The sequence below is a fragment of the Oncorhynchus masou genome, chromosome 15 (assembly GCF_036934945.1).
Source record: "Oncorhynchus masou masou isolate Uvic2021 chromosome 15, UVic_Omas_1.1, whole genome shotgun sequence".
In the NCBI taxonomy this organism is placed as follows: domain Eukaryota; kingdom Metazoa; phylum Chordata; class Actinopteri; order Salmoniformes; family Salmonidae; genus Oncorhynchus; species Oncorhynchus masou.
Genome location: NC_088226.1, coordinates 36841780 through 36852650, shown reverse-complemented (window position 1 = coordinate 36852650; position 10871 = coordinate 36841780). Strand labels below are relative to the sequence as shown.

Genomic DNA, 10871 nt, shown 5'->3' with positions numbered 1-10871 from the left:
CAATTTATATCTATAAATCTCTGTTTACATTGACGCCATGTTCAGAAAATGCTAAAAAAATGTCTGGAGAAATTATAGATAGCTACGCCAGATAACAGCAATACACATCATACACTTTGACTAAATATACATGTTGTACATATAGTTAGAAAGATACACTGCTTCTTAATACAATCGCTTTGTCACATTTATTTTTAACGTTACAGAAATCGTTCACTAATCAATAATCTGAGACGGCGCTCAGACATAAGCAATATTTCTCCGCTATGTTGGAGTCAACAGAAACACAAAATTACAACATAAATATTCCCTTACCTTTGATGGTCTTCGATCAGAATGTAGTGGAAGGAGTCATACTTACCCAAAACATCGTTTGGTTTCAAGTCGTGTGTCTTTGTATTAGCATATGCTTCAAGTTCCAGCTGAAATGCATCCAAAATGACTTCTGGTCCCGAACAGTTGCGCATCAAAACTTCAAAATTACCTATTATATGTCGACTAAACTTAGTGTATGTAAACATCTGACTCACTGGAATTGTGATAGTGAAATAATCTGTCTGTAAACAATTGTTGGAAAAATTACTTGTCATGCACAAAGTATATGTCCTAACTGACTTGCCAAAACTATAGTTAACAAGACATTTCTGTAAGTATTCAGAATCTTTACTCAGTACTTTTGTTGAAGCACCTTTGGCAGTGATTACAGCCTCAAGTCTTCTTGGGTATGACGCTACTAGTGTGGCACACCTGTATTTGGGGAGTTTTTCCCCATTCTTCTCTGCAGATCCTCTAGCTCTGTCAGGTTGGATGGGGAGCATCACTACAGCTATTTTCAGGTCTCCAAGTCCGGGCTTGGGCTACTTAAGGACATTCAGAGACTTTTCCTGAAGCCACTCCTGTGTTTTATTGGCTGTGTGCTTAGGGTCGTTGTGCTGTTGGAAGGTGGACGTTTACCCCAGTCTGAGGTCCTGAGCACTCTGAAGCAGGTTTTAATCAAGAGTCTCTCTGTTCTTTGCGCCATTCATCATTCCCTAAATCCTGACTATTCTACCAGTCCTTGCTGCTGATAAACATCCCCTCAGCATGATGCTGCCACCACCATGCTTCACCGTAGGGATGGTGCCAGGTTTCCTTGTGGGGCCCCTGTGTTGAGCATCAGCAAAGTGAGGGTGTTTCCTTATTCCTAAGCTAATTTGGAAATGGTTGAGCGCTTATTTCTCTGTCCTCTGTTCGAAACGGTGTACACGTTCGAGTTGGATTTTGTCGACCGCTTCGCGTGGGATTTGAAGCATGGTAAGAAAGAATTCCTTCACAACATTTTCAGGAACTTTGCCATATTTTTCTTGGATTCCATTAAGTACCAGGTTTCATCTCATAGAACTGGTCTGTATATCAAGTAAGGCTTCTCTCAGAAAGATGTTCTCTTTAAGTTCATTAATGTCCAATTAATTAATGTCCATTAATTGGTTCTCCTTGTTTACGCTCCGTCGTGTTGCTTGTTTTCAGTCCGTTCTATTGTATCAAAGGTACGACATTGTCTGAGTTGGTTATCTAGCTATCACTAACGTGTATGCAATCTTTCAACAATATTTTCCATGTACACAATTTGTTTCATTTAAGATTTTGCATATGGAGCACTGTATTAAAGATCCCAAACAGTCATTCTAATCCCCATGTAAAATAGGCTTTTGAGTGACTAAAATATCACCCATAATGTTTTGGGAGGGATAGAAATGCAAACAAATTGGCATCACACGATGACGTGGTGCGTGCTCCTCCCACAACGACTTGGGAAACCATGCAGTTTATTAGACTACAGATGAAATAAGGTATGCTGAACTTCACAGGATGGTGAGAGTGCACGGTATGAGCTTGATAATCCTTTCCAATAAATGTTGAGGGTCTTATTGTTGTGACATGATAATCGATGCTTGACTACCGTTTTGAAAAATGTAAATATCCTCTCCAGGTTAGGGGGTGGTATTTTCACATCCGGATGAAAAAGCATGCCCAAAGTAAACTGCCTGCTGCTCAGGCCCAGAAGCAAGCATATGCATATGATTTGTAGATTTTGATCGAAAAAAAACACTGAAATTTCTAAAACTGTTTGAATGATGTCTGAGTATAACAAAACTTAGTTGGCGGACGAAACCCAGAGGACAAACCATCCAGGATTTTTTTCGAGGTCACTCTTTTCAATGAGTTTTCTATGTGGGTCTAGATTTCTAAGGCACTTGCTTGCAGTTCCTATTGCTTCCACTGGATGTCAACAGTCTTTAGAAATTGGTTGATGTTTTTCCATTGAGAAATGAAGAAGAGCTGTTCAGAACGAGGGTCGAGTCTAGTGTACTGTTGTGGTCGGGGCGCGCGACCTGAAAGCTCGCTCCACTTAGTTTTTATCCGCTATTGAACGCAGTTTATCCCGTCTTAAATTAAGTTATTTACGTTAAATACCTGATTTGTATTAGAAAAGTTGTTTGAAATGTTTGGACAAAGATGACAGGTAATTTATTTGATCTATTGTAATCATGTTGTGCGAGTTGGAACCAGTTTTTCTGGATCAAACGTGCCAAATAAATGGACATTTTGGAGATATAACGACGGAATTAATCGAACAAAAGGACCATTTGTGATGTTTATGGGACATATTGGAGTGCCAACAGAAGATGCTCTTCAAAGGTAAGGCATGAATTATATTGTTATTTCTGAGTTTTGTCTTTCCTGGCGCGATGAGAGTGTGCCGCGCTGTATCTGCGAGCTGTGGGCTCGAGCACGTGTCAACTAGACTAGGCACATTTACTATTTCACACAACCTTATTTGTGACAACTATCAGTATAGTTGGAAACATTATTGGACTTTTCGGTACATGAAAACTTAAGCCAAAACGTTCTACGTCATCACTTACTGATTATGATCAGTTATGTGGATTTTAGAACATTGACATGAATCTGTCACCAATTGGATGGAAACAGCTATTGATCTACATAAAAAAAAACAACTTCCTTTTGACATGTGGCTTTTGACATGCATTTTACATCACTGACGGAAGTGTTGACATGACAACTGTGTCAGTTTTGAATGATCTTTCTCCTTTTGTTCCATGCTGGCTGAAGACCTAGCGAGCCCGTAACTATCTAACACCAGACAAAGATCCAAGGGAAGATGCATGTTTTCCATATGAATAGTGTAAACATTTTATTTGCTGAAACCCAGTCAAATTTTGGCACCAGTAGAGTAGCTATATAAACCATGTCCCCCAAACATGGCTTCTCAGATGTTGGTTACAAGGCGGTACTTATTTAAATTAGGTAAGAGAATATCATGTTACCATTGGTGTATTAAAATGAGAGGGTGATGTTACCCTATCCCCTTAATAATCCCGCCTCCTGAAAGCAAGTGTTTGACATGGGGGAGGGGACTAGTAACTTTATGATTAAACTTTATCAATGTAGAAGAAAAAAACAAATCATACTTCGGTCATCAAAAGGTCAAAGTTCGCCTCCCTAAAATATAATCCAAATATCATCAAATTTCATGAAGATGGATGATATTTTATGTAAGCGAACTATGACCTTTTGGCGGTTCAGAGAAACTATGTTATGCTACTGCTAGTAGGCCGCTTTTGGTAAGCAGAACTGGCACTGTGGGATGAACCAAGCCTGGCGTGGAATGCAAGTGGCCTAGTGGGCCACTTTTGGTAAGCAGAACTGGCTGATATACAACTTGAAATTCTCTGAGAACTTTGACATTTCAGCCCTTTTAGAGCAAGCCAATCTAGATTTAGACTGACTCAAAAGCCCTGGGAGAATTAAATATTTTTTCACAGGGTGATAAAAAGCATTCCTACAGTCACCGGTGCTGTAAACTCTGTACCCTGAAGCTTCACTGTAATGCCACACGAACGTCCATCACATCAAAAAAACGTTACAAAACCATTTACAGCTCAAATTCCTCAGGATCATCTGGAGTTTTCTGTTCACTCACGGCTGAAGGTGTTAATAATTGTAATGTTACCACTTGGGATGGGCCACTCAACAGGGCTACTATGATGAGGGCTGTCTTTTGGGAATGTCCCAGAAGCAGGGCCGTGCACCGGGAGATTCCCACAGAGTACAAGGGCAATTCCCAAAACCATTTGGAAGAAGCCAGGAACTTTTCTTTCTTGTGATTTATTGCTTTGCTCCAACTGTTAGCGAAAATAGATTAACCACAATTCCTGCAGAACTCAACATCAAAATCACAATGGATTTCCGGAAGCAACACAGTAGTAAGTACGATCCAAAATTGACTTATTTTAGTGTTATGCCATTGTAATAAATGGTCAAAAGTGAATAGCAAAATTATAAGACACATGCATCTCGAAATGGAACGCTGTTTCACTTGGGATGTTTTACTTTACTCTCAACAGGGCAATCATTTGGCCTCAGAAGATTGAAATCAAATGGAATAAATGTTACCAGAAAGATTCAACGACACGTGAAATATATAATTTAATATGACCACACATTTCTGAAGATCAGTATAAAGAAGAAAAGGCAGCTCATAAGAGAGTGAAAAGAGACAGAGATGATGCTTGACGAGCTTAGTCACCTGTGAGTGATTAAACAGCTGTTAGACTCTACTGGCACTCTGCTGAACCTTTCAAACTGAACCTCCAGTCCAGACGCCATCCATGCCTGGAGGTAAGGAACCAGTGCCAGACCAGAATTTCAACCAGAAAAACATACTTACGTAATGGCTTATAGGGCTTTGTTCAAAAGTAGTGCACTATGTAGGGAATATGGCGTCATTTCGGACACAACCACAGCTTGACACTGGATAGTTTCCCCATCACCATCAGAAACGACTGCACTGCCATAGCCTCAGGGATTAGCTAGCTAACTGAATGATTTTCCTTTGTTTTATTTGAATTTGTCAGTTTGAACAACCTTGTTAGGCTGTGTGCATGAGCAGCTGCCAAGTGGATGACAAAGTGGCATAGGAACACATTTTAAATCATCTCTATGTATACATTTATGGTAATCTTGGAAGATGGGAAATATACTTGTTTATGTCAGTAATAAAGCTATTGACCATGCAACAATCCCCACCAGTACCTTTTAAAACACATATATATATACACAGCTCAGACTAACCTGTGAACAAAAACAGATGGCAAATATGTACATTTTTTTTTTTTTTTTAAATGGCAATATCTCTTATCCTGCAAGAACATTGTTATTTTATAGCTTAAATTGTACCATTAGTCCAGCACGTTTAAGAAGTGTACAGATAGCATGGGGGGGGGGGGGGGAACAAAGCAACACAACATATAGTCTGGGACAGTTACTATCTATAGATCCATACTACAAGGTAATGGAGAGCATTTAAATATGCCTGTATGGAAATATATATTAGCTGTAAAAAATACTCAAAACATTGATATATATATACATACACATTTGTTAAATACTGGTCATTCTGAATCCCTGGATTGCTGAAAACTTGCTTCTATGTATTTAGGTAGCGGACTCCCATAGCCCTCGCTGTAGCCCTTTCCAAACTGTTTCTATGAAACATGGGAACTGCTGTTCTTCAGGCAGTACGTACCGTACATAAGTTTACCATATTTGGCTTTTGCTCTTTAAACCTGCAAGTGATCACTGTCTGTTTCTAGATCACGTAGGAGGTTGGGGAGAAGGTAATGAAAGAAAAACAGACAGCAATGTCATCATTCACTTATTTTTTCAAATACATTAAATAATTTTTCTAACCCTCTTTAATTTGCTTCAGATTAGCTACTCTGCATGTTCTACCAAGTAGAGAGATGCTTATCACCCGTATTTCCTCATTTATGTGTGTATATCCATCGTAGTCAAGCAGCTAAGCAGCTGTGACAGAGACATGGTTCCTGGGTCTATCCCAGGCTCCATCTGCCCATTCGACAGAGCCCAGCAGCGTTGTCCTTGTGCCCCAAGAGGAGGGGGGGTTCAGTGGGCTAGCCGCTAGCTGGTGGCTTTCCTCCCAGTCCATAGCCAGCCATACTGCGTGTACCATATACTGTACCTAAACGTCATCTTCTATACAATAAAGCCTGCCTCACAAGTGCATTGTTGTACATCATAATCGTACCTCAATAGAAAAGCTGTCCCCTGCCTTAAAGTCCAACCTTCACACAATTAAGGCACTGTTTACACCCCTGGGGGTCAATAGGTTCTTCTAATAAGAAGAGGCAACAACAAAAACAAACACACAACCGGACAGGAACATAGTCAACAAAAACAAAACATTAATGAAACATCACGGAATGTATTGCGGGTAGGTGCAAAATGAGGTGTCCAGCCAATCACACACTAGAGTTCTAAACACCAGAGTTCTGCAGGAACACACACAATACTGTTGGTGCACATGCCACTGTGTCGTCATGGATTCACCACGGCAACCCTGGGGCCCAATTCCTGAACCCCAACAATTAAAGTCTTGAGCTCCTAGAATAGTTAAGCCCCCCCCCCCCCCAATGGGGGCACGCGTTTGAGGCAGTAGCCTGTTGAGCTGTTTGTGTGTTGAGTCAGTATCCGACGTTGAGCTTGTTCTTGTTGAGCTCTCTCTCCAGGTTGCCTATAAGCGTGTCGATGCTCTCCTGCAGGTCTCGCAGGTTGACCTTGTTGCTGAGCACGGGGCTGATGTCCTGGATCTTCATGTAGGCCTGGTACGTGTGCTCTTTGGGGAGGTGGAGGGGCAGGATGCGCTTATCATCATCATCATCATCACATACCCTGTTGTCTGACGGCTGACCACCACTGGAGCCATCACGCTCCTCCACTCTCCTCTCTGCTTCCCTCTCCTCCTTCTCCACTTCTACAGGTCCTTCCATCACCTCCTCGGGTAACGGGGGCTCCTGTTCAGCTGTGGCTGGCTCTGCCTGTCCCCTGTCCAGTAACCATTCCTGTCTCTGCTCCTCTCCTCCTTCCTGTCCCTTGTCCTCTACCCCCTCTGGTTCCTCTTCAGTGACCTCCATATCCTCAGAAGGAACATCAGCATAGTCATTTTCCTCCCGGGACCGAGGAGGGGGGAAGTAGCTCTGTCCACAGCGGCTCCAGTCCCCGGCGTAACGGTTGCTAGGGCTGTCCAGACGGCCCGGCCTGGGCCGCAGCACCCCGGCCATCTCTGCATCGCTCAAGTTCAGCACCTGGGGGCGCTCCTTCCTCCGACGCAGGGGGGGAACGACCAGCTGGTCGGCTGGGCCGGGGGGCCCTGGGATGGGGGACGAGGTCTTGTCACGTGGGTCCATCACTGGAAGGAGAGATAGAAAGACAGGGAGAGAGAAAGAAAGAGTAAACAGGAAGCTATTCAGTCAGTGCCAATTCCTGGTGTATGGCACATGCTCTTCAAGCATTGTTGGTGTAAACCAATTACTCAAATCCAATATTCTTATTTAAAATGTTTATCTAAATGACCCCTTTTTCGCCCCAATTTCGTGGTATCCAATTGGTAGTTACAGTCTTGTCTCATCGCTGCAACTCCCATACGGACTCAGGAGAGGTGAAGTTTGTGAGCCGTGTGTCCCCCGAAACACGACCCAACCAAGCTTCTTAACCCAGAAGCCAGCCACACCAATGTGTCCGAGAAAACACCTGGCGACCGTGTCAATGTGCATGCCCTCGCCCGTCACAGGAGGTCCTCCTGGAGTTAAATTCAGGATCTAAAAGTGGTATTTCCGACATGCTAAATCCACTCCAACACACTCTACTACTTTTTAACTTAGTCTTCAAATATTAGGTACAAATCACGTCTAACTCAACACACATCCTTGCTTTGGGGTGAAGAAGGAGGAGGGGGGTGGGAAAAATCACACGATATGAGCATGTCTGATCTAAGGAGAAGAACACTGAGCACTCCAACCACCACTTCCCAGTTACCTGTCCTCCTGTCGGTCTCTCTGTGTACCTAGTACACTGTGTTCCGACAGTACATCTTTAGATACCTCCTACAGTCAGTGGCGGAATAAAACAAAAACAAACAAAACACATTTCAGAGGTAAAACAGACAATGTCCTCTCACTGCAACAAGAGCAACCTGTCAGTCAGACAGTTTACAGGAAAACACCTTTGCATTTGACTTGACTTTTACATCTCCTTTATGCTGGAGGAAGAAAGTAAAGTACACAAATCCCACAGTGGTACAGTAGAGCCAACCGTTGGTTCTGATATCATACTGTATGAATAATACTTTTAAATCGTTGCAAACCCATTGAGGAAATAACCCTGAACTCCTCTCCACCCCATCCTGCCACACACCTTCCTGGAAACTTCCACATCCAGGGCTGCTCCCACTGTACTGGGATCAGTTAAAAATATCCAATGATCTCTCTCTGGCCACAAAATAAACACCACAGCATGCACCAAATCCAATGAGTCACAAGCACATTTTCACCTCCTCATGAAATACACCAAATTCCAAGGCCCGACAATCACATACAGTAATACACATATCAGCCCACACACACGCACACACTGGCAACCCGTCATTCAGGGCAGGTGGCGCAGGTCATTGACAACAGATAAAATGAGGTCAAATCAGGTTATATCTACAGTAGCTTTGATTGGACTGATCATGTCAACCTGTTTTGAGGCCCACCTTTTAAGCTAAGGATGTGCCGCCTGTTTCGCATGTTATTTTGAAATGAATACGTCACATATCAGTTTGCAAGCAATGCAATAAAACAATGAGTTAATTAAGCTGCATACAAACGTGGTCTCTTGATTTCTTGTGTAAGGCAGCTCCAAAATGCAGGTGTTTCAGCCTACCGCTTTCTGTGGTGGAGGAGCAGCCAGCGGAAAATACGGAGCGTAGGGGTTGGGGTAACGTTCTCTAGTTGCACCATGATTGGGTAATGTTCTCTAGTTGCACCGTGATTGGCTCAGTGTTCTGTCACTCATGGGGATACTACCTCACCGCCAAATTTAAGGGTAGAGCTTGAAAATTCAAGCCCCTTGGGTGCTGCCATAGAGTTACATAAGAAGCGCCCATCCAAGAAGGCTCAAGGTCATTGACAACAGGTAAAATGACGTCAAATCACGTTATATCTACAGTAGCTTTGATTGGACTGATCATGTCAACATCATACTTTCAAAATCTTAGCTTGTAAGCTAGCAGTCATCATTTATCAAGATGACAATCTACTGCTAAATGCTTTTTAATCCTTGTCATATGAAGATGAAGAATGAAGAGAAATTATAAATAAAATGTATCGGTGCTCATCGGCCATTGGACATAACCATTACACAACAAGTTGGAAATCGTACCCCTGTTGAGATACTGGGGTGCAAAGGAGCGAAAAAATAAATAACAGTATGGGGATGAGGTAGTTGGATGGGCAGTTTACAGATGGGCTATGTACAGGTGAAGTAATCTGTGAGCTACTCTGACAGCTGGTGCTTAAAGTTAGAGGGGGAGATATGAGTCTCCAGTTTCAGTGATTTTTGCAATTCGTTCCAGTCATTGGCAGCAGAGAACTGGAAGGAAAGGCAGCCAAAGGAAGAATTGTCTTTGGGGGAGACCAGTGAAATATATCTGCTGGAGCACATGCTGCAGGTGGGTGCTGCTATGGTGACCAGTGAGCTGAGATAAGGCGGGGCTTTACCTAGCTTTACCTACCTAAAGACTTATAGATGACATGGAGCCAGCGGGTTTGGCGACCAATATAAAGCGAGGGCCAGCCAACGAGAACAGTGGTGGGTAGTATATGGGGCTTTGGTAACAAAACAGATGGCACTGTGATAGACTGCATCCAATTTGTTGAGTAGGGTATTGGAGGCTATTTTGTAAATGACATCGCCAAAGTCAAGGATCGCTAGGATAGTCAGTTTTACGAGGGTATGTTTGGCAGCATGAGTGAAGGATGCTTTGTTGCGAAATAGGAAGCCAATTCTAGATTTAATTTTGGATTGGAGATGCTTAATGTGAGTCTAGAAGGAGAGTTTACAATCTAACCAGACATCTTGATATTTGTAGTTGTCCACATATTCTAAGTCAGAACCGTCCAGAGTAGTGATGCTGGACGGGCGGGCATGTGCGGGCAACGATCGGTTGAAGAGCATGTACTTAGTTTTACTTGCATTTAAGAGCAGATGGAGGCCACGGAAGGAGAGTTGTATGGCATTGAAGCTTGCCTGGAGGTTAGTTAACAGTGTCCAAAGGGCCAGAAGTATACAAAATGGTGTCGTCTGCCTAGAGTTGTATCAGAGAATCACCAGCAGCAAGAGTGACATCATTGATGTATACAGAGAAAAGAGTCGGCCCGAGAATTGAACCGTGGCACTCCCATAGAGACTCCCAGAGGTCCGGACATCAGGCCCTCCAATTTGACACACTGAACTCTGTCTGAGAAGTAGTTGGTGAACCAGGCGAGGCAGTCATTTGAGAAACCAAGGCTGTTGAGTCTGCCGATAAGAATGTGGTGATTGACAGAGTCGAAAGCCTTTGCCAGGTTGATGAATACAGCTGCACAGTAATGTCTCTTATCGATGGCGGTTATGATATCGTTCAGGACCTTGAGCGTGGCTGAGGTGCACCCATGACCATCGTGGAATCCAGATTACATAGCGGAGAAGGTACGGTGGGAATCTAAATGGTCGGTGATCCGTTTGTTAACTTAGCCTTCGAAGACCTTAGCTGGGAGGAGCTCTACAGGTGCTCTAAAGGATGCAAATTTCGGTTTGAAAAAGCTAGCCTTTGCTTTCCTAACTACCTATGTATATTGGTTCCTAACTTCCCTGAAAAGTTGCATATCGCGGGGCTATTCCATGCTAATGCAGTACACCACAGGATGTTTTTGTGCTGGTCAAGGGCAGTCAGGTCTGGAGTGAACCAAGGTCTATATCTGTTCCTG

The 10871-nt window shown here is 43.1% G+C and overlaps 1 protein-coding gene across 3 annotated transcripts in view; it reads right to left on the bottom strand.

Moving 5' to 3' along the window:
* Positions 1-4473: 4473 nt before the first annotated feature.
* Positions 4474-10871, bottom strand: part of LOC135556197 (rho GTPase-activating protein SYDE2-like) — a 90553-nt gene continuing 84155 nt past the window's right edge. For all 3 annotated transcript variants that reach the window (XM_064989193.1, XM_064989194.1, XM_064989197.1), the window contains exon 7: positions 4474-7273. In XM_064989193.1, the coding sequence (XP_064845265.1) occupies positions 6549-7273 (725 nt within the window). In that variant the 3' untranslated portion in view covers positions 4474-6548. The remainder of the gene's footprint in view (positions 7274-10871) is intronic.